The following is a 25,275-nucleotide window of genomic DNA, read 5'->3' on the forward strand; positions in this document are numbered from 1 at the left end:
TAAGAGGAACTGCGTTAGTCAATGCAAAGTTCTTAAAAATAGTACCTGATAGATAGCAAGTGCTATATAAGTGTTTTTTACTATTTTAAACTATCCTACCAGAAGACACTCTTTCCCGTTACAAATAATGTGACATAGTGGTTAAGAGCCATGGCATTGAAGTGTATCACTTCACTCTAGGAAAAAGGCACCGTGTCCTATAAAAATATCCCTGGGCCAAGTAATAGACTTGATTCCTTTCTATGATGTGCCCTTTTTGACTGCACTACTTCAGTCAACACACATTCACAGAATGCCAGGCACACTTTGCTGAGCACAGTGAATTCAGAGATTGGCAAAGCCCAAAGCCCCTCCCTCAGGGGCTCACAGTCCAAAGAAAGTGATGCTGCCATGTGGGTACACCAGTCAACTATCACTTGGCGCAATTGCCCTGCTGAGAGCTGTAAAGCCCTGGCAATATTTAATAATCAGCAACCACACTTCACATGGAACAGATAGTGAGATTTGCGCCCTGAAGGGTAGTAGACGATGCACCAGAACATATTGCCACTTATTGGCAGATATGGGTCTTACGAATCCTAGACAGGAAACTTTTCTTGAGCCCTAGACTAGGTTATATCTCTTTGCTATATGACCGCATAGCCCTTTCTCTTTATAATAGTCATTGTGCTTGTAATTACTTCTTTAACATTTGAGGTTAGGAATGGTATCTTTCCTGGCCAACTCAGTGTCCAGCATACTTCTAGCATAGTTCCTGGCACATGGGAGATGCTCAATAAATATCTGTGGAATGCCATTGGCACTCCAGTTATCCAGAGAGCTTGCATCACTTCACTCGCAGGGACATTCGGATATCTACTGCATAGAAAAGGTACATAAAGACATCATTTTGAATTCATCAGAGAAGGTGCTGCTCTATATAAACCAGACAGTGTGTTTATGGAAGTGCAGGACTGATGACCTGTAATTAATCCAGGCTCTTTGTTAATTAATGTACAGCTTAGAAAAAGGTCCTCCCCGGTTCCATCAGGTAGAGCCTTATATGGGGCACCCTGTGATGTTTAAAAAGCCTCCAGCATCACCAGTGGCAGCAGGAGCGGCAACGGCTCTCATCACCTAAGTTGGACCAGATGAAGTAAACTCCTGCAGCAGGTTTTTCTATGAAATCCACCAGCTGCAGTAAATGGGTTCCATATAACACCTGCCCATTCAGTACTCCGTGTGCTGAGCCGAAGGCCAAAACCTTACGAATTGCTACCCACAGGAACTGGTGTTGCAAGAAAAGGAAAGAGGAAGGAAAACTTCTGATTCAAATCTGGGACAGATACATCAGATTGGTAAGGCCAATCTCTACAAGATCCACATGATATAGGAGCAAAACAGACTCAGCCCACGTCTTATGGAGCAGTCTACTAGGGAGGAGGTCAGACAGGAAACAACAGCTAAAAGAATAAGGAAGCAATTGCGACTTGAGGGAGACTTATTAAGGAAAAGAACAAAGAATTATGAAAGAGTCTCTCAAGCAGGGGGTTCTGGAGCAACAGGAGGGCCGCCGGTGAGCCTCAATTCCCAGTTCCTCATTCAGGGACATCATATTGGCAGCTTGAAATCAGCCATGGTGGGAGTATTGGCACCATGAAAATTAGTAATGCTACAGGTTAGGGCTTTATCTTGGAGAGCTAGTCATTAAAGATTTACCGGCACACCACTGAAAGGAAACTGATTTACATGAGTGGAGGTTGGGGGACGTCATGGAATGTCCCTCTAGGGAAGTGGCACTTAAGTTGAGGGAGTGGAAATAAGGAAAAGCTTCACTGTGGAGAAGATAGTGCAGCTTGGATCTGGGAGGACACATACATTTGAATGTTAAATGAGTAAACATCTCAAACTAATTTCACAAAATAAATGACTATAACATTTCATCACCCTGTTGTTTTTTGCCAATTATTTAAAGTAACAATAGTCAGTTAGATACACTATTTTAATAACTACTTACATTTGCATGCCAGGCGGTAAGTAAATAATTGTACCCAAACATTTTCTGGGTTTTCCAGATACAAAGAGCAGAGTCGAGGATAATGCAGGAAGTTCACCTGGTTCAAGATTTCCTTCTATATAGATTCCCTGGTTACAGGGATCTGGTAGGATCTGCTTTGCTTTGCTTTGCTTTGCTTGTGGCAATGGACAGTTTGGAAATTAGATTTGCTATCAATAATTATCTGGGCTTAAGAAAAGTGAGATAAAGCAGGAAAAGTAAACTACTATGGTCACTTCTAAGTTTTTCTAACCTGGAAAAAAAGAGTTAGTGGATTACAAGTTTTGGTCTATGTTGTAGTTCAATTGGTTGGTACCTCTGGGAGAACAGACTGTGGGACTCACTAGAGTGGAACAGACTTTAGTTAATCTATGCAATCTCCACATGTAGTCCCATGACGAGGTTACCCAGATTTAGAAGGCCTTACTAGGTGGGTCCTCTCATTCCACAGTATGTATTGGGGTGAGAGGTGTGGTGTGAAAACACACAGCAGCTTTTTTGTTGTTGTTGTTAACATCTTTATTGGGGTATAGTTGCTTTACAATGGTGTGTTAGTTGCTGCTGTAGAGCAAAGTGAATCGGCCATACAGCTTTTTTTTTTTTTTTTTTTTTTTTTTTTTTTTGCGGTACGCGGGCCTCTCACTGCTGTGGCCTCTCCCCTTGCGGAGCACAGGCTCCGGACGCGCAGGCTCAGCGGCCATGGCGCACGGGCCCAGCCGCTCCGCGGCATGTGGGATCCTCCCAGACCGGGGCACGAACCCGTGTCTCCTGCATTGGTGGTTGAGGCGGACTGCATTGGTGGTTGAGGCGGACTCTCAACCACTGCGCCACCAGGGAAGCCCCGGCCATACAGCTTTGAGTGGATCATCTTTTCACAGCCTTTCTCCTGCCTCTCCAAGCAGTACTGCCCCTCAAGACTCCAACTCCCAGTCAGAAGTGAACCACCACCTGTTGGAGATCCTGAAGATGGCACTAAGGGCAACCAAGGGCAAACTCAACGTGGAGAATCTCAACCTGAGTTTTCGAAAAGAAGATCGCTCATTCTCTGGCTACCTGCCCCCACCCAAGGTAACCAAAATTAAATTTCAGATTCAGTCATCTCTAGAAGGCTACCTCGGGGCACTAGGTTTATAGTAAGAAGGCACAGTTATATTATTCACTAAGAATAATACATACTGAGATACATAACTGGCTAGCTTTGAAAGTAGGAGTGCATATATACTATGTAGGTTCTAGGAGCATTTATATAATGTAAGTTCAATATTTATTGTGTAAGTCTAATAATCATTTCCCAAATTTCAATCAACCAGGAGGAAAGTGATGTGCTAAAGAATACAGAATGTTTACAGTAAAAGATTTCCTCTTCCTGTTTTTACATCTAATCCCTTATATGATAAATTGGCCATCCCTTTGGAAATCAAGCAATATCTTGTTTAATAGAAATTTAAAAGTGATTAGAAGACACTAAAATAAAAATTAAAAAGATAGAAGGCACAGTTATGATCTGTGTTCTGCCTGTGGATTACATTTCACAATTGTTTGTTTTCTGTGCCCAAGAGGAGAAAAACAAGAGAGAAAAGGAATTGTGAAATGTGCAGAATTGGTCCAGGAATTACTTACACTGGGCTGTTTTACGCTAACAATAGACAATATGACAATACCAAATAATCTTTCACAATGGAAAACAAATGTTTTTCTAAGGCCAAGTGTTCATTTCTCACACCCTCTACCAGCTTCCAGTGAGGTCAGCAGGTGGTACTCTGTTCCTTAGGGACACCAAATTGTAGGGACTGATGTGATTTATTGCTAACAGAGATTAGCCTGCTGTTTGGGAGCATTAATTAACAGTGCAGATATGTTTCATGAAAGAGGATCCAGAACCATATTAATTCATATGTTGTCTTTAGCCAGACAAACTCCAGTCATGAGGTTACCTTGGATAATGACCACTGTTACTGCAATTCCATTCTCAGCAACTTTCACCACCAAGCTTTACTGAGTTCTTCCTACAGTGCCAAACACTGCACTAAATGCTCTACTTACATTAACTCATTTAACACTTACAAATAAGTACAAGATCTAGGTAGATGTTATAATATCCATTTAATAAATGAAAAACAACAATAACAACGGAGTCTCAGAGAAGCCAACTGAATCTCTCAAGGACCACAGCCAACAAGAGGCAGAGCCAGGATTCAAACTACAGAAGAATACTGGAAATTGAGACACAATTAGAACTCCAATAGGCAGAATATATCTGGAAGGATATATTTGGAAGGAGTCCAGGATACAGGAGTTAGAATTCCAGAGGAGTAGAAGGAATTAGAATTTACAGACCCCCAAAACAAAAAAATCCTATAGGAAAGATTGGAAAATGCCTTTCATCCAGGTAAACAAGGGTTAAGAATTGAGAGAGTCAGAGAATTCAGAAGAACAAGTGATGTTTACTAAGGAAGCAAGGACACAACATGCTGAAAGTGGATTCTTATTCTAGGACAGAAGTAGCTTTCTCTGTGCTTTCATTTATACAGTCAACTAACCATGCAAAGGCAAAGTACATGATAGTGTGTACATGTGTGTGTGCATGTATTTTGTATACATGAATATTAAACATGCAAGCCTGTTTCACTAGAAGAAGTAGACAACACTACAGGAGATTCCGTACATCATAAATGGCCTTCATTATGTTATTGAGAAGATCAGTGGAAATTGACTAAGAAGGAGCCATTTCTTGTTAGATTGGAAAATACATAACAGCATCAGTGAAGTTTGAATGTTCTCAGATGCCCTGGTGGAATGGTACATAAATGACTTGAAAATCAAAATAAATTTACTGAAACTCTTTGAGCCTCAGATTTTCCATCTGGAAAAACTGGGTTCCAAATATCTTACCTCCTGTGTCTATTGTGAGGATTAAGCAAGATAAGTATGTAAAGGTACTTAGTATACTGTCTGATATATGAGGCACTCAGTAAATAGGTTTCCCTTCCTTATATTTAAAAAAAAAATCTGTGTTTGGTGAAATTATCACTGCAAAATAGCCTAAGGAAGGAGGACCTTTCCCAGGGTCAAGTGATAGCCACATTGAACACTGGCTATCAGAACGGGCCCTGAATGTCCTCCACCCTGAGCTGGCCCTGAAAGTTTAAATTTGTGGTTCATATCCAAGGAAATAGGGCACATTTTCCTTGAAGCTGGTCTGCCTCTCATGAGCCATCTGGCATCTCTTAAGACATCTGGAACTCATTCAAAGTATATTACAGTTCTGGGAGGCATGGCAAATAGAATTCTGTTTCCCCAGAACGTGAGACAAATTGAGGCCCAACAGACACTGGACACGGCAAGCAGCAGGGATTGCACCCCAACATACTTGTTCCTGGACACAGGACTTCAGAGGAGACTGGGAAAGGTCATCTGAGTTGGAAGGGTTTCACAGACCTCCTTAAGTTTCTCACGAAATCTATGCACCCCGTGCCGAGGGGAAAAAGAGCACATCCTCACAGCCAATATTTCAGATGGTTCAGAGATCATCTGCCTCTTCTCAGATAAATAAATGCAGTTTTGAAGGGTGATCTATGGGTCTTGTCACTCGAATCAATGGCATTGTCGCCATTCTCAAAGAAGAGTATAAAAATGTATCTAATATCTGTCATCCTCATTCTGTGGACTCACTCATTCTGTTCCTCTATCACATTTTTGACGCAATGATAGCTCAGGAAGAATTCCTGAGGCAACATGGATCCACATACATTTACTTATTAACTTCCCTGACCATTATTTAAATCAGGTGTAGAGTGAATAGTGTGTAGAACCTAAGAAGTTTCCAAGCATGCAGGTTCAGTTTAACACTTTTATACATAATCCATATTCTTTCATCCTCTTTCTGCTCTACATCACAAAGACCTCCCAAACTACTTGCAGACCTTCCTGCCAGGAGGAGCTGCTACAATACAGGTTGCTCTACCTCTAATTACTCTTGCTTCATTTTCATGCAACTCCCTCATTATCATCAAGAGGGAGTCCCTTTACTTAGAGAACTGGGGCTTGTGAATGTGAGTTTCACTCCCATGGCAAGACTACAGCAATGACACTAGTTTACCAAGTGACCAGAACTGTAAGACATTCTTCTGCAGTTTGCCAGGCTCCTTTTTTGTACTTAGTTGTTTCTATATCAGTACACTCTGCCCTTAAACGATAAATGGTTTCTACTAGCTTCAAATCATTCCTTCTTCCAAAGCAATAGCCAGATTTCTGAACAATATGGCATGTTTATTCTTACATTCAACATATTAATCACTCAATGTGTTCTGTGTGATAAGACACTAAGGACAACAAACTATTATGATTTCAGTTCCAGAGTTCTCCAGGAGCTCAGGGAAAAGGTAATGTTTTAAACATGATACAATTCTATATGTAAAATGCAGTGATGGCAGTAAATTTGAACACAGAGAAGGAACACCAACCTAGCCTCACCCAAAAACTCCAGAGGAGATGATGCAAATACTTAATATTAGAGGACGTGTGAATTTGGCAAAGAACTGGGGGAGAGCAGAGGAAGGGACAGGAAAGGTATTCTAGGTAAAAGGTGCAATGTGAAATGTCACTGAAGTAAGAGAGAACATGGCTAATTCAGGGAACTGTAAGCCATTTCATATAGGCAGAACACAGTAAATATATGGTGGCTGGGGACGGTGGGAGATGCTGCTCAAGTTGATGTTAGAATGGAAAGGAGGAACTTGTTTTTGAAGGGTCTTTCTAAGAAGTGTGAACTTTATCCTAAAGCCCCAGTGGAATCAAACAAATGAGTGATATGATCAAATCTGATATTTGAAAAGAGCACTGTAATAGAATGTGGAGAATTAGAGGCAGAGAGAACCTTTAAAAGACTGTTCCAGTAATTCAAGCAAGAAATTATGAGGGTTTAGAGCAGGGTAGTAGCAGGAGGGATGGCGATATTAAGGAGATAGAAAAGTAGGTCTTGGTGACTTAATTAGATGTAGGTCCTGAATTCAGAGGAATCAAAAATGACTCCCAAGGTTCTGGCTTTGGCAACTTGGTAGGTGGTGGTACCGTTCTCTGAGATAGGAAATAGAACATCAGTAGTTGGGGAGGTAAAGGAAAGGATGATGAGTTCAGTTTTGAACATGTTGATGTAGGTTGAGAGCTTAAAGCTAAATGATTTAAGGGTCTTCAGTATGGAGTTGAACCCTTGGGAGTAATTAGGATTCCTCAAGGACATAATGGAAAGTGAGGAGGGAAGGTTGAGGAGGACGCTCATTGTTAAGGAGTAGGTAGATGAAGACAAGCCAAGAAAGGAGACTAAAAATAATCAAAAGAAATATGGCAGTGGTCAAGAAAGTCTAGAGAATAGATTTATGGAAGTATGGCATGATCAGCCATGTCACATGCTGCGAAGAGATCATCTGTAATCAGGACTGAAAAGTATTCATTAAATTTGAAACTGTGGAGGTTACTAATGACTTGGTAAACACAATTTAAGTAGAGTGATGGGGTAAAATTCAAATGGAACCATAAATGGGAAGGGAGGAAGTTGAGAGAGCATCTGTGCATCACTGTCTCAAGGAGCATTTTGAGGAAATGAATATTTATTTTACATGTCATTTCCTAAATAACATAAATATTTTATTTACATTTGATTTTTAAAATGTCGTTATTGAACGAAGAAACTATACATAGCCAAACATTTTCTTATTGAACAAGGGACATCCTAATGAATATGGATTTTTTAAATAATCCTAGATAACACTAAATTGCCAGGATTTTCTGGTAGATGTTTCTATTGCTCTTCCACAACTGTCGCTGTCAGTTCCTAGCAGCTATCAATCAATCTGCTTCTAGGAACGCTGATGTACTATTTCTAATCTGCTGTTCATTTAGCCTGGAGCAAAACTCAATGTTGCCAGAAGTAAATAAACTGTTTTTAGAATAACGTCTTAATATTGATGCTTAAAAATACACTAATATGCTCTAATTATGAGGATAAGTCTATTTTTATTTATTGAGTAAAATGGCATAATGTGACTAATTTCTACCTCTCTCAATTTATTTTTTTCCAACCTATGCCCATACACATTCCACTCTTCAGGACCTTCAACTCATTCATTCATTCCTAATTCATCCATGTATTCATTTATTCAATAACTAGTTTTCAACACTGTGCTAGGAATGGTGATAGGAAAATGAAGGAGACGCAATTCCAGCCCTCAGCAAACCACTGTCTTTTAGAGAAGCTCTCATAAACAGATAGTTACTGTCCAGTGAAAAGGGGTATAAAACTATAGTAGGGTGAATTATGCCAAAATACATGCAGTTTATAAAAAGCACCATGCTCTTTCTCACCCATCATTTATACATGCTTTTCTTCTGCCTGGAATTATACTCAACCCCTTTTTCTTCTGGCAAACTATTATTCATTTTTTTCATGTTTTAAATAGATCTTTTTCCTTCCCTGACATACTCTTCTACAGCTAGTAAGTAAATGTGCAAGTTTCTAACCCAGATTGGCTGATTCCTTGCATAAAGACAAATGAAAATTAGCTTTTTGTCACTGTATTAAAATCTAGGTTATATTATTCAAGTACGGTCAGACCAACAGATCAGGAGATGATTGCCATTGAAAAGACAGTTTGTTACTCAGTTCCCAAGAGGAGGGGAATGGAACACTGCACAGGCCACATGGGGAAGCACCAGGAGGTTAGGAGGCAGAGAGGATGAGGGAAAACGTGGGCAAGAGCCTTTATTGTGGGATGGGTGAGACGAGTAAGAAGGCTTAGGATTGGCTAGTTTGAATAATTTCAGTGGGCTCAGGGACATAAGGGCCATTCCTAGTTGCCTAGCACTTGGCCCTTGAGTAATTAGGACATGGAAATAGTGGCCCAAAGAAGTAGTTGGTTTGCAGATGAAAGACACACTTGCAAGCCAGTCCTTCACTATCTCTAGGAATTGGCTAGCCCTGGGAGAGAGGCAGTCTCTCCAGGATCAGCAAGGCCCCATAATGTCAAGGCATCAGAATAAAAAGACATGCTTAATACAGTCAGTGTATGGAAATTCCTCGAAAAATAATAATAGTAGCTACAATTTTTCCAAACACTGAATTAGACGTTTCTTTTCTTTTCTTTGCCCCTGTCTTCCTTCCTTTACTCCTCCCTTCCTTCTTTTTTCTCTCTCTTCCTCTCTCTCTCTTTCTTGTTCTCTTGCTCCCCTTTCTCTCCTTTCCTTCCCTCTCTTCTCTTCTCTCTTTCTTCTATGTCCCTTCTTCTTCCTTTTCCCTCTCTTCCTTTTCTTCATTTCAACAAATATTAATCAAATGTCTACTAAAATCCAAGCATTATTCTAACTGCTTATTTTCTCTTGAGGAGTAGAAAATACTGGTCTTACTTAGTAGATGAAGTAATTGGGAATAAAAAGGTTCAGTAACTTCCTGAGATCACACAAATCACAGGCAGCATATCCGGTATTCAAAATTAGTCATGTTTTATTCTTAAGTCTCTATGTTTAAACATTATGCTAAACACAGAACACATACTATCACAACTCTAAAAGTTTGACGTGTTTGAATCTAAGTATCACTCACCCACCAACTTCAGAGATGAACTTGTTTGTCAGCTGGACTCAGAAAATATTAAGTACTTGGGAAACTGCAATGACCCTGCATTCATCCATCCCACAAACATTAATTGAGCACCTGGTTTCTAGACTAAGTTTCATCATTTATTAACTATGTGACATTGAGAAGGTCACTTAATCTCTCTAAGCCTTTATTTCCTTATATATAAAATACAGATAGTGATAGTAACCTTACTAATACAACAAGCTTCTTTGGTAAATCAAAGTAGTTGTAAAAAATTACTTTGTAATTTACTTATATAATAAGTGTGTATAATTTCTAGGTCTGGACCACCCATTCCATGGCTGACAAAAATGTAAGATCAGCATTTCAAAGTTCAGTGGCTTCTGAGTAATGAACTATATCTTTGTGTCAAGCAACTAAAAATTTGCTGGTGATGCACATTCAGTTGGACATACTTGTCCTAAATGGTATCTTAATGGTATAATGCACTCCTGGTTATTAATTTTTTGTCCAAATTATATAAGTTCTAATTATAGGAGGGAAATTCAAATCTTAATTTCATTATATTGAAATTTTAAATCTTTTCTTATTTGCAGGTCAGGGCTATATGTGGGAAACATGGATTGTATTTGACTTTGAGCCTCCTGGAAACATTGCTTAACCATCAAGATTTGGGTTACCAGGACGAAATAAAGTAAGTTGATTTTTTATTCACACGGTCCTTTATTAGAATACCAAACACATAGATCTGTATTTAGGCTAGAAGTTTTATGTATGAAGCAATCAATTTTATCACCTAAAGACAGAGTTAAGGAATGTTTGCTTATATTAAGAACAGAGGATCTTTTTGGTCATAGAAAAACAAAAGCAGTAAACTTCCGCTTCCAGTTTACTGGTAAATGGTAAATCAGATGTACCATTTCACCCTAAAAAAATAAAAAATAGAACAAAATATATGAAGCAATATTTTTCAGACTTCAGACATCAGGCAGCATAGAACAGTGATTCCTGAGAGAAGGAAATGAAGCTCAGTTTACTGAACAAGAAGAGGGATTCCAAACTGAGCCCAGCATTCTCCTTGAGCTAAAGGGACAGAGTATGAAGTTCAGGAAGCCCAAGAAGGCTAGAATGTCCAGTACAAAGTAGCAGCAAGGGGAGATCCCCTAGGGGTACTTTCTGGAGATTTCCAAAGAGTTGTCCTCATGTCTTCATGTGAAGACTTGGCTAATGCATGCATTTGAGGAAACTACACAAGGCCAGAGAAAGAAACACCAAAAGAAAAAGGTGGGGAAATTTTTAGATCTCACACAGATTTGGGAATAGTTCATATTTCCACCAATCAGAGAGAAACACATGTGGCATTGATTAGAGTCCCCAGAAGGGTATTGTGCTGTAGTGGAGCCTAATACATGAGAAATTGGAGTCTCAGAAGGAGAGAAGACAAATAGGGGGAAAGAAAAGAATGTTGAAAAAACAATGGCTGTAAGTTTTCTGAATTTGAAGAAAACTATAAAGACATGGACCTAAGAAGTTTAATGAAATTCAAGTATTAGAAATTTGAAGTAAGCCATACCAAGGCTCATCATAATCAGATTGCTTAAACTAGCAGTAAATAAAAAACCTTAAATGCACAAGAGAAAATGACAAATTACACATAGAGCAGCAAAGATAAGAATTACAACAGATTTATCATTAGAAAAGATGTAAGCAATAAGACAGTGGAAAAACAACCTTAAAGTATTGAAGGACAAAACTATCAATCTGGAATTCTAAATCCAGCAAAACTATCTTTCAAAAACTAATGGGGGGGGGAAGATGGCGGAAGAGTAAGACACAGAGATCACCTTCCTCCCCACAGATACACCAGAAATACATCTACACGTGGAACAACTCCTACAGAACACCTACTGAACGCTGGCAGAAGACCTCAGACCTCCCAAAAGGGAAGAAACTCCCCACGTACCTGGGTAGGGCAAAAGAAAAAATAATAAACAGAGACAAAAGGATAGGGATGGGACCTGCACCAGTGAGAGGGAGCTGTGAAGGAGGAAAGTTTTCCACACACTAGGAAGCCCCTTCGCGGGCGGAGACTGCGGGTGGTGGAGGGGGAAAGCTTCAGATCCATGGAGGAGAGCACAGCAACAGGGGTACAGAGGGCAAAGCAGAGAGATTCCCGCACAGAGGATCAGGGCCGACCAGCACTCACCAGCCCGAGAGGCTTGTCTGCTCACCCGCCGGGGCAGGCGGGGCTGGGAGCTGAGGCTCGGGCTTCGGGCGGCATGAACACAGACTGCAGGGGGTTAGTGCACCACGGCTAGCCAGGAGGGAGTCCGGGGAAAAGTCTGGACCTGCCGAAGAGGCAAGAGACTTTTTCTTCCCTCTTTGTTTCCTGGTGTGCGAGGAGAGGGGATTAAGAGCCCCGCTTAAAGGAGCTCCAGAGACAGGCGTGAGCCGCGGCTAAGAGCGTGGACCCCAGAGACGGGCATGAGACGCTAAGGCTGCTGCTGCCGCTACCAAGGAGCCTGTGTGCCAGCACAGGTCACTATCCACACCCCCCTCCCAGGGAGGCTGTGCAGCCCGCCACTGCCAGGGTCCCGGGATCCAGGGACAATTTCACCGGGAGAACGCATGGCGGGCCTCAGGCTGGTGCAACGTCATGCCGGCCTCTGCTGCTGCAGGCTCGCCCCGCACTCCGTGCCCCTCCCTCCTCCTGGCCTGAGTGAGCCAGAGCCCCCGAAGCAGCTGCTTCTTTAACCCCGTCCTGTCTGAGGAAGAACAGACGCCCGCCGGCGACCTATATGCTGAGGCGGACCAAATCCAAAGCTGAGCCCCGGGAACAAAGAAGAGAAAGGGAAATCTCTCCCAGCAGCCTCAGAAGCATTGATTAAAGCTTCACAATCAACTTGATGTACTCTGCATCTGTGGAATACCTGAATAGACAATGAATCATCCCAAATTGAGGAGGTGGAATTTGAGAGCAAGATTTACGATTTTTTCCCCCTTTTCCTCTTTTTATGAGTGTGTATGTGTATGCTTCTGTGTGAGATTTTGTCTCTATAGCTTTGCTTCCACCATTTGTCCTAGGGTTCTATCCGTCCTTTTTTTTTTTTTAATTTTTTTTCTTAATAATTATTTTTTATTTTAATAACTTTATTTTATTTTATCTTACTTTATTTTATTTTACTTTATAATCTTTCTTTCTCTTTTTTCCTTCCTTCCCTCCTTCCTTCCTTCCTTCCTCCCTCCCTCCCTCCTTTCTTTCTTTCTTTCTTTCTTTCTTTCTACTTCTACTAATTCTTTCTTTCTACTTTTTCACCCTTTTATTCTGAGCCGTGTGGATGAAAGGCTCTTGGTGATACAGCCAGGAGTCAGTGCTGTGCCTCTGAGGTGTGAGAGCCAACTTCAGGACAATGGTCCACAAGAGACCTCCCAGCTCCACATAATATCAAATGGCGAAAATCTCCCAGAGATCTGCATCTCAACACTAGCAGCCAGCTTCACTCAACAACCAGCAAGTTACAGTGCTGGACACCCTATGCCAAACAACTAGCAAGACAGGAACACAACCCCACCCATTAGCGGAGAGGCTGCCTAAAATCATAATAAGTCCACAGACACACCAAAACACACCAACAGATGTGGACTTGCCCACCAGAAACACAAGATCTAGACTCATCCACCAGAACACAGGCACTAGTACCCTCCACCAGGAAGCCTACACAACACACTGAACCAACCTTAGCCACTGAGGACAGAAACCAAAAACAAAGGGAACTATGAACCTGCAGCCTACAAAAAGGAGACGCCAAACACAGTAAGATAAGCAAAATGAGAAGACAGAAAAACACACAGCAGATGAAGGAGCAAGATAAAAACCCACCAGACCTAACAAATGAAGAGGAAATAGGCAGTCTACCTGAAAAAGAATTCAGAATAATGATAGTAAAGATGATCCAAAATCTTGGAAATAGAATAGACAAAATACAAGAAACATTTAACAAGGACCTAGAAGAATTAAGATGGAACAAACAACGATGAACAACACAATAAATGAAATTAAAAATACTCTAGATGGGATCAATAGCAGAATAACTGAGGCAGAAGAACGGATAAGTGACCTGGAGGATAAAATAGTGGAAATAACTACTGCAGAGCAGAATAAAGAAAAAAAAATGAAAAGAACTGAGGACAGTCTCAGAGACCTCTGGGACAACATTAAATGCACCAACATTCAAATTATAGGAGTTCCAGAAGAAGAAGAGAAAAAGAAAGGGACTGAGAAAATATTTGAAGAGATTATACTTGAAAACTTCCCCAATATGGGAAAGGAAATAGTTAATCAAGTCCAAAGAGCACAGAGAGTCCCATACAGGATAAATCCAAGTAGAAATACGCCAAGACACATATTAATCAAACTGTCAAAAATGAAATACAAAGAAAACATATTAAAAGCAGCAAGGGAAAAACAACAAATAACACACAAGGGAATCCCCATAAGGTTAACAGCGGATCTTTCAGCAGAAAGTCTGCAAGCCAGAAGGGACTGGCAGGACATATTTAAAGTGATGAAGGAGTAAAACCTGCAACCAAGATTACTCTACCCAGCAAGGATCTCATTCAGATTTGATGGAGAAATTAAAACCTTTACAGACAAGCAAAAGGTGAAAAAGTTCAGCACCAGCAAACCAGCTTTACAACAAATGCTAAAGGAACTTCTCTAGGCAAGAAACACAAGAGAAGGAAAAGACCTACAATAATGAACCCAAAACAATTAAGAAAATGGGAATAGGAACATACATATCGATAATTACCTTAAATGTAAATAGACTAAATGCTCCCACCAAAAGACACAGATTGGCTGAATGGATACAAAAACCAGACCCGTATATATGCTGTCTACAAGAGACCCACTGCAGACCTAGAGACACATACGGACTGGAAGTAAGCGGATGGAAAAAGATATTCCATGCAAATGGAAACCTAAAGAAAGCTGGAGTAGCACTTCTCATATCAGACAAAATAGACTTTAAAAGAAAGACTATTACAAGAGACAAAGAAGGACACTACATAATGATCAAGGGACGATCCAAGAAGAAGATTTAACAATTGTAAATATTTATGCACCCAACATAGGAGCACCTGAATACATAAGGCAAATACTAACAGCCGTAAACGGGGAAATCGTCAGTAACACATTCATTGTAGGGGACTTTAACACCCCACTTTCACCAATGGACAGATCATCCAAAATGAAAATAAATAAACACAAGCTTTAAATGATACATTAAACAAGATTGACTTAATTGATATTTATAGGACATTCCATCCAAAAACAACAGAATACACATTTTTCTCAACTGCTCATGGAACATTCTCCAGGATAGATCATATCGTAGGTCACAAATCGAGCCTTGGTAAATTGAAGAAAATTGAAATTGTATCAAGTATCTTTTCTGACCACAACGCTATGAGACTAGATATCAATTACAGGAAAACATCTGTAAAAAATACAAATACATGGAGGCTAAACAGTACACTGCTTAATAATGAAGTGATCACTGAAGAAATCAAAGAGAAAATAAAAAAATACTTAGAAACAAATGACAATGGAGACATGACGACCCAAAACCTATGGGATGCAGCAAAAGCAGTTCTAACAGGGAAGTTTATAGAAAAACAATCCTACCTTAAGAAACAGGAAACATTTCGAATAAACAACCTAACCTTGCACCTAAAGCAATTAGAGAAAGGAGAACAAAAAACCCCAAAGTAAGCAGAAGGAAAGAAATCATAAAAATCAGATCAAAAATAAATGAAAAAGAAATGAAGGAAACGATAGCAAAGATCAATAAAACTAAAAGCTGGTTCTTTGAGAAGATAAATAAAATTGATAAACCATTAGCCAGACACATCAAGAAAAAAAGGGAGGAGACTCAAATCAATAGAATTACAAATGAAAAAGGAGAAGTAACAACTGAAACTGCAGAAATACAAAAGATCATGAGAGATTACTACAAGCAACTCTATGCCAATAAAATGGACAACCTGGAAGAAATGGACAAATTCGTAGAAATGCACAACCTGCCAAGACTGAATCAGGAAGAAAGAAAATATGAACACACCAATCACAAGCACTGAAATTGAAACTGTGATTAAAAATCTTCCAACAAACAAAAGCCCAGCACCAGATGGCTTCACAGGTGAATTTAGAGAAGAGCTAACACCTATCCTTCTCAAACTCTTCCAAAACATAGCAGAGGGAGGAACACTCCCAAACTCATTCTACAAGGCCACCATCACCCTGATACCAAAATCAGACAAGGATGTCCCAAAGAAAGAAAACTACAGGCCAATATTACTGATGAACATAGATGCAAACATCCTCAACAAAATACTAGCAAACAGAATACAACAGCACATTAAAAGAATTATACACCATGATCAAGTGGGGTTTATTCCAGGAATGCAAGGATTCTTCAATATACACAAATCAATCAACATGATACACCATATTAAAAAATTGAAGGAGAAAAACCATAGGATCATCTCAATAGATGCAGAGAAAGCTTTTGACAAAATTCAACACCATTTATGATAAAAACCCTCCAGAAAGTAGGCATAGAGGGAACTTTCCTCAACATGTTAAAGGCCATATGTGACAAACCCACAGCCAACATTGCCCTCAATGGTGAAAAACTGAAAGCATTTCCACTAAGATCACGAACAAGACAAAGTTGCCCACTCTCACCACTATTATTCAACATAGTTTTGGAAGTTTTAGCCACAGCAATCAGAGAAGAAAAAGAAATAAAAGGAATCCAAATCAGAAAAGAAGAAGTAAAATTGTCACTGTTTGCAGATGACATGATACTATACATAGAGAATCCTAAAGATGCTGCCAGAAAACTACTAGAACTAATCAATGAATTTGGTAAAGTAGCAGGATACAAAATTAATGCACAGAAATCTCTGGCATTCCTATACATTAATGATGAAAAATCTGAAAGTGAAATCAAGAAAGCACTCCCATTTACCATTACAACAAAAAGAATAAAATATCTAGGAATAAACCTACCTAAGAAGAAAAAAGACCTGTATGCAAAAAACTATAAGACACTGATGAAAGAAATTAAAGATGATACCAACAGATGGAGAGATATACCATGTTCTTGAACATGAAGAATCAATATTTTGAAAATGACTATACTACCCAAAGCAATCTACAGATACAATGCATTCCCTATCAAACTACCACTGGCATTTTTCACAGAACTAGAACAAAAAATTTCACAATCTCTATGGAAACACAAAAGACCCCGATAGCCAAAGCAATCTTGAGAACGTAAAATGGAGCTGGAGGAATCAGGCTCCCTGACTTCAGACTATACTACAAAGCTACAGTAAACAAGACAGTATGCTACTGGCACAAAAACAGAAAGAGAGATAAATGGAGCAGGATAGAAAGCCCAGAGATAAACCCACGCACATATGGTCACCTTATCTTTGATAAAGGAGGCAAGAATGTATGGTGGAGAAAGGACAACCTCTTCAATATGTGGTGCTGGGAAAACTGGACAGGTACATGTAAAAGTATGAGATTAGATCACTCCCTAACACCATACACAAAAATAAGCTCAAAATGGATTAAAGACCTAAATGTAAGGCCAGAAACTATCAAACTCTTAGAGGAAAACATAGGCAGAACACTCTATGACATAAATCACAGCAAGATCTTTTTTGACCCACCTCCTAGAGAAATGGAAATAAAAACAAAAATAAACAAATGGGACCTAATGAAACTTCAAAGCTTTTGCACAGCAAAGGAAACCATAAACAAGACCAAAAGACAACCCTCAGAATGGGAGAAAATATTTGCAAATGAAGCAACTGACAAAGGATTAATCTCCAAAATTTATAAGCAGCTCATGCAGCTCAATAACAAAAAAACAAACAACCCAATCCAAAAATGGGCCAAAGACCTAAATAGACGTTTCTCCAAAGAAGATATACAGACTTCCAACAAACACATGAAAGAATGCTCAACATCATTAATCATTAGAGAAATGCAAATCAAAACTACAATGAGATATCATCTCACACCAGTCAGAATGGCCATCATCAAAACATCTAGAAACAATAAATGCTGGAGAGGGTGTGGAAAAAAGGAACACTCTTGCACTGCTGGTGGGAATGTGAATTGGTTCAGCCACTATGGAGAACGTATGGAGGTTCCTTAAAGAACTACAAGTAGAACTACCATATGACCCAGCAACCCCACTACTGGGCATATACCCTTAGAAAACCATAATTCAAAAAGAGTCATGTACCAAAATGTTCATTGCAGCTCTATTTACAATAGCCAGGAGATGGAAACAACCTAAGTGTCCATCATTGGATGAATGGATAAAGAAGATGTGGCACATATATACTATGGAATATTACTCAGCCATAAAAAGAAATGAAATTGAGCTATTTGTAATGAGGTGGATAGACCTAGAGTCTGTCATACAGAGTGAAGTAAGTCAGAAAGAGAAAGACAAATACCGTATGCCAACACATATATATGGAATTCAAGAAAAAAAAAAATGCCATGAAGAACCTAGCAGTAGGACAGGAATAAAGACACAGACCTACTAGAGAATGGACTTAAAGATATGGGGAGGGGAAAGGGTAAGCTATGACAAAGTGAGAGAGAGGCATGGACATATATACACTACCAAACGTAAGGTAGATAGCTAGTGGGAATCAGCCGCATAGCACAGGGAGATCAGCTCGGTGCTTGGTGACCACCTAGAGGGGTGGGATAGGGAGGGTGGGAGGGAGGGAGATGCAAGAGGGAAGAGATATGGGAACATATGTATATGTATAACTGATTCACTTTGTTATAAAGCAGAAACTAACACACCATTGTAAAGCCATTATACTCCATTAAAGATTTTTTAAAAAAAGAATATATTGTGGCAATAAACTTCCATGGCTCAAATCTCAGTTCAGCCAGGGTATATTTGATTTAAAAAAAGAAAAAAACTAATTGGAATTAAGACTTTTTTCACACATACAAAGTTCAGAGAATTCATAACTGTCAGAGCAGCACTACAAGAAATATTAAAAGAAGCCCTCAGGTAGAAGGATAATAATCATTTTTAATCTACACAAAAAAATGAAAAGTATAGGAAATAATAAATGCCAATGAATAAAAATACATTTTCCTTATTAAAAAGAAAACCTCTTTAACTAATAATTGACTATTTAAGGCAAAAATAATAACAATGTACTGTGGAGTTTATAACATAATAAAGTGCAACATTTGACAATAGCATACAAGACTGGGAGGGGGAAATAAAATTTTACTGTAAAAAGCTCCTTATACTATTAGCTAAGTAGTATAATTTTGTTTGAAGGAAGAATGTATTGAGTTAAAAATATTAATAGAGAAGGTTAAATGGAATAATCACATGTAAATACTAAGAATAGATCAAAATAAAAACAGAGGGAAAAGAAAACTAACAGGACAAATAGAAAATAAACACAAATAAAATTAATAGATTTAAATCCAACCATATCAATAATTACAATAAGTATTAATGATTCAAACGCACCAATTAAAAGGAGGCAATTATCAGGGACTTCCCTGGTGGTGCAGTGGTTAAGACTCTGTGCTCCCAATGCAGGGGGCCTGGGTTCGATCCCTGGTCAGGGAACTAGATCCCATATGTATGCCACAACTAAGAGTGTGCATGCCACAACTAAGGAGCCGGTGAGCTGCAACTAAGAAGCCACCCTGCCGCAACTCAGGAACCCACCTGCTGCAACTAAGACCTGGTGCAAACAAAAAAATTAATTAAATTAAATTAAAAGACAGCAATTTTCAGATTTCATTTAAAAATCAAGACCCAATTAAATGCTATCTGAAATGAACCCCTTTAGAATATAAAGACAGACACACTGAAAGTAAAAGGATGGAAAGTGATATACCTTATTAATTCTAATGAAAAGAAAACTGGGTTGGTTACACTAAAGACAGAAAAAGTAGCTTCTAAATCAAGAGGTATTGCCAGAAATTCAATTCATCAAGAGAACATACAAACCTAAATGATCATGCCCTTAATAATATAGCTTCAATTTACATGAAGTAAAAACATAAAACTGGAAGAAGGAATAGATTCACAATTATAGTTGGAGAACTGAACATCTTTCTGTCAGTAATTGATAAAATAAGTAGACATAAAATCAGTAAGAATATAGAAGACTTGGACCATATTATCAACTAACTTGATGTAACTGGCAATTACTCCACACAACAGCAGAATATGGATTCCTTTTAAGTGTTCATGAAATATTTAAGAGATAAACCCTATCTACCCTGATCCATAGAACAAGTCTCAGTAAATTTAGAAGGATTACATCATATAAAATATGTTTTCTGACCCCAAAAAATTAAATTAGAAAACAAAACAAAATAATATCCTGGAATTCTCCAAATATTATGAAACTAAACAATACACTTATAAATAACCACTGATCAAAGAAGAAATCACAAGGGAAATTAAACAATATTTTGAACTGAATTAAAATGAAAACACAATACATCAGTAATCTTTGTCTTTTTTTTCCTTTTCTTTTCTTTTTCCCAAGCCCACTATATAATATTTTAAGGGGAAGGGCTAGAAAGTGGTATACGGAACAAGAGCCTCAGGTCATTCTTTTTGTTTTTTGGGTTTTTTTTTTTTGAAATTTTGAATTTTATTTATTTATTTATTTTTCGGTATGCAGTCCTCTCACTGTTGTGGCCTCTCCCGTTGCGGAGCACAGGCTATGGATGCGCAGGCTCAGCGGCCATGGCCCACGGGCCCAGCCGCTCCACGGCATGTGGAATCCTCCCAGACCGGGGCACGAACCCGTGTCCCCTGCATCGGCAGGCGGACTCTCAACCAGCGCGCCACCAGGGAAGCCCTATTTTTTTTTTATACAGCAGGTCCTTATTAGTCATCAATTTTATACACATCAGTGTATATATGTCAATCCCAATCGCACAATTCAACACACCCCCACCCCCACAACCCCGCTGCCTTTTCCCTTGGTGTCCATACGTTTGTTCTCTACATCTGTGTCTCAATTTCTCCCCTGCAAACCGGTTCATCTGTACCATTTCTCTAGGTTCCACATATATGCGTTAATATATGATATTTTTCTCTTTCTGACATACTTCACTCTGTATGACAGTCTCTACATCCATGCAGATCTCAACAAATGACCCAATTTCATTCTTTTTTATGGCTGAGTAATATTCCATTGTATATATGTACCACTTCTTCTTTATCCATTCGTCTATCGATGGGTACTTAGGTTGCTTCCATGACCTGGCTATTGTAAATAGTGCTGCAATGAACATTGGGGTGCATGTGTCTTTTTGAATTATGGTTTTCTCTGGGTATATGCCCAGTAGTGGGATTGCTGGATCATATGGTAATTCTATTTTTATTTTTTTTAGGAACCTCCATACTGTTCTCCATAGTGGCAGTATCAAGTTACATTCCCACCAACAATGCAGAGGGTTCCCTTTTCTCCACACCCTCTCCAGCATTTGTCGTTTGTAGATTTTCTGATGATGCCCATTCTAACTGGTGTGAGGTGATACCTCATTGTACTTTTGATTTGCATTTCTCTAATAATTAGTGATGTTGAGCAGCTTTTCATGTGCTTCTTGGACATCTGTGTGTCTTCTTTGGAGAAATGTCTATTTAGGTCTTCTGCCTATTTTTGGATTGGGTTGTTTGTTTTTTTAATATGGAGCTGCATGAGTTGTTTATATATTTTGGAAATTAATCCTTTGTCCATTGATTCATTTGCAAATATTTTCTCCCATTCTGAGTGTTGTCTTTTCATCTTGTTTATGGTTTCCTTTGCTGTGCAAAAGCTTTGAAGTTTCATTAGGCCCCATTTGTTTATTTTTGTTTTTATTTCCATTACTCTAGGAGATGGATCAAAAAAGATCTTGCTGTGATTTATGTCAAAGAGTGTTCTTCCTATGTTTTCCTCTAAGAGTTTTATAGTGTCCATCTTACATTTAGGTCTCTAATCCATTTTGAGTTTATTTTTGTGTATGGTGTTAGGGAGTGTTCTAATTTCATTCTTTTATGTGTAGCTGTCCAGTTTTCCCAGCAACACTTATTGAAGAGACTGTCTTTTCTCCATCGTATATCCTTGCCTCCTTTGTCATAGATTAGTTGACCATAGGTGCATGAATTTGTCTCTGAGCTTTCTATCCTGTTCCATAGATCTATGTTTCTGGTTTTTGTGCCAGCACCATATTGTCTTAATTACTGTAGCTTTGTAGTATACTCTGAACTCAGGGAGTCTATTCCTCCAGCTCTTATTTTTCCCCCTCAAGACTGCTTTGGCTATTCGGGGTCTTTTGTGTCTCCATACAAATTTTAAGATTTTTTGTTCTAGTTCTTCAAAAAATGCCATTGGTAATTTGATAGGGATTGCATTGAATCTGTAGATTGCTTTGGGTAGTATAGTCATTTTCACAATATTGATTCTTCATGTTCAAGAACATGGTATATCTCTCCATCTGTTGGTATCATCTTTAATTTCTTTCATCAGTGTCTTATAGTTTTCTGCATACAGGTCTTTTTTCTCCCTAGGTAGGTTTTTCCTAGGTATTTTATTCTTTTTGTTGCAATGGTAAATGGGAGTGTTTCCTTAATTTCTCTTTCACATTTTTCATCATTAATGTATAGGAATGCAAGTGATTTTTGTGCATTAATTTTGTATCCTGCTACTTTACCAAATTCATTGATTAGCTCTAGTAGTTTTCTGGTGGCATCTTTAGGATTCTCTATGTATAGTATCATGTCATCTGCAAACAATGAGAGTTTTACTTCTTCTTTTGCAATTTGTATTCTTTTCATTTCTTTTTCTTCTCTGATTGCCATGGCTAGGACTTCCAAAGCTATGTTGAATAATAGTGGTGAGAGTGGACATCCTTGTCTGGTTGCTGATCTTAGAGGAAATGCTTTCAGTTTTTCACCACTGAGAATGATGTCTGCTGTGGGTTTGTTGTATATGGGCTTTATTATGTTGAGGTAGGTTCCCTCTATGCCCACTTTCTGGAGAGTTTTTATCATAAATCGGTGTTGAATTTTGTCAAAAGCTTTTTCTGCATCTATTGAGATGATCATATGGTTTTTATTCTTCAATTTGTTAATATGGTGTATCACATTGTTTGATTTGCGTATATTGAAGAATCCTTGCATCCCTGGGATAAATCCCACTTGATAATGGTATATGATCCTTTTTATGTGTTGTTGAATTCTGTTTGCTATTATTTTGTTGAGGATTTTTACATCTATATTCATCAGTGATATTGGCCTGTAATTTTCTTTTTTTGTAGTATCTTTGTCTGGTTTTGCTATCAGGGTGATGGTGGCCTCATAGAATGAGTTTGGGAGTGTTCCTTCCTCTGCATTTTTTTTGGAAGACTTTGAGAAGGATGGCTGTTAGCTCTTCTCTAAATGTTTGATAGAATTCACCTGTGAAGCCATATGGTCCTGGACATTTGTTTGTTGGAAGATTTTTAATCACAGTTTCAATTTCGTTACTTGTGATTGGTCTGTTCATATTTTCTATTTCTTCCTGGTTCAGTCTTGGAAGTTTATACATTTCTAAGAATTTGTCCATTTCTTCCACATTGTCCAGTTTATTGGCATAGAGTTGCTTATAGTAGTCTCTTAGGCTGCTTTGTATTCCTGCGGTGTCTGTTGTAACTTCTCCTTTTTCATTTCTAATTTTATTGATTTTAGTCCTCTCCCTCTTTTTCTTGATTAGTCTGGTAATGGTTTATCAATTTTGTTTATGTTCTCAAAGAACCAGCTTTTAGTTTTATTCATCTTTGCTATTGTTTTCTTTGTTTCTATTTCATTTATTTATGCTCTGATCTTTATGATTTCTTTCCTTCTGCTAACTTTGGGTTTTGTTTGATCTTCTTTCTCTAGTTCCTTTAGGTGTAAGGTTAGATTGTTTATTTGAGACTTTTCTTGTTTCTTGAGGCTGGCTTGTATAGCTATAAACTTCCCTCTGAGAACACTTTTGCTGCATCCCATAGGTTTTGGATCGTCGTGTTTTCATTGTCATTAGTCTCCAGGTATTTTCTGATTTCCTCTTTGATTTCTTCGGTGATCTCTTGATTATTTAGTAACGTATTGTTTAGCCTCCATGTTTTGTGTTTTTTACATTTTTCCCCTGTAATTCACTTCTAATCTCAAAGCATTGTAGTCAGAAAAGATGCTTGATATGATTTCAATTGTCTTAAATTTACTGTGGCTTGATTTGTGACCCAAGATGTGATCTATCCTGGAGAATATTCCGTGCACACTTGAGAAGAAAGTGTAACCTGCTGTTTTGGGATAGAATGTCCTGTAAATATCAATTAAATCTATCTGGTCTGTTGTGTCATTTAAAGCTTCTGTTTCCTTATTTATTTTCATTTTGGATGATCTGTCCATTGTGTAAGTGAGGTGTTAAATTCCCCCACTATTATTGTATTACTGTCAATTTCCTCTTTTATAGCTGTTAGCAGTTGCCTTATGTATTGAAGTGCTCCTATGTTGGGTGCATATATATTTATAATCGTTATATCTTCTTCTTGGATTGATCCCTTGATCATTATGTAGTGTCCTTCCTTGTCTCTTCTAACATTCTTTATTTTAAAGTCTGTTTTATTTGTTACGAGTATTGCTACCCCAGCTTTCTTCTGATTTCCATTTGCATGGAATACCTTTTTCCATCCCCTCACTTTCAGTCTGGATGTGTCCCTAGATTTGAGATGGTCTCTTGTACACAGCTTATATATGGGTCTTGTTTTTGTATCCATTCAGCAAGCCTGTGTCTTTTGGTTGGAGCACTTAATCCATTCACGTTTAAGGTAATTAGCGATATGTATGTTCCTAAGACCATTTTTTAAATTGTCTTGGGTTTGTTTTTTAGGTCCTTTTCTTCTCTTGTGTTTCCCACTTAGAGAAGTTCCTTTAGCATTTGTTGTAGTGCTGGTTTGGTGGTGCTGAATTCTCTTAGCTTTTGCTTGTCTGTAAAGCTTTTGATTTCTCCATCGAATCTGAATGAGATCCTTGCCAGGTAGAATAATCTTGGTTGTAGGTTCTTCCCTTTCATCACTTTAAATATATCATGCCACTCCCTTCCGACTTGTAGAGTTTCTGCTTGAGAAATCAGCTGTTAACCTTATAGGAGTTCCCTTGTATGCTATTTGTCATTTTTCCCTTGCTGCTTTCAGTAATTTTTCTTTGTCTTTAATTTTTGCCAATTTGATTACTATGTGTTTCGGCATGTTTCTCCTTGGGTTTATCCTGTATGGCACTCTCTGCACTTCCTGGACTTGGGTGGCTAGTTCCTGTCCCATGTTCAGGAGGTTTTCGAGTATAATCTCTTCAAATATTTTCTCAGTCCTTTCTCTCTCTCTTCTCCTTCTGGGACCCCTATAATGCGAATGTTGTTGCATTTAATGTTGTCCCAGAGGTCTCTTAGGCTGTCTTCATTTCTTTTCATTTTTTTTCCTTTATTTTGTTCCACACCAGTGAATTCCTCCATTCTGTCTTCCAGGTCACTTATCCATTCTTCTGCCTCAGTT

General features: G+C 38.6%; 1 protein-coding gene and 1 long non-coding RNA gene across 2 annotated transcripts in view; one reads left to right on the plus strand and one right to left on the minus strand.

Moving 5' to 3' along the window:
* LOC117202852 (uncharacterized) overlaps window positions 1-25,275 on the minus strand; it is a 278,339-nt gene that overhangs the window by 158,731 nt on the left and 94,333 nt on the right. The gene's annotated exons all lie outside the window — the stretch shown is intronic.
* C1H1orf87 (chromosome 1 C1orf87 homolog) overlaps window positions 1-25,275 on the plus strand; it is a 115,418-nt gene that overhangs the window by 39,601 nt on the left and 50,542 nt on the right. Inside the window, 2 exon segments of the mRNA XM_004273786.1 lie at window positions 2,938-3,103; window positions 10,223-10,320. Coding sequence (XP_004273834.1) covers window positions 2,938-3,103; window positions 10,223-10,320 — 264 coding nt within the window.

This window comes from Orcinus orca, chromosome 1, assembly GCF_937001465.1.
Source record: "Orcinus orca chromosome 1, mOrcOrc1.1, whole genome shotgun sequence".
Taxonomy (NCBI): domain Eukaryota; kingdom Metazoa; phylum Chordata; class Mammalia; order Artiodactyla; family Delphinidae; genus Orcinus; species Orcinus orca.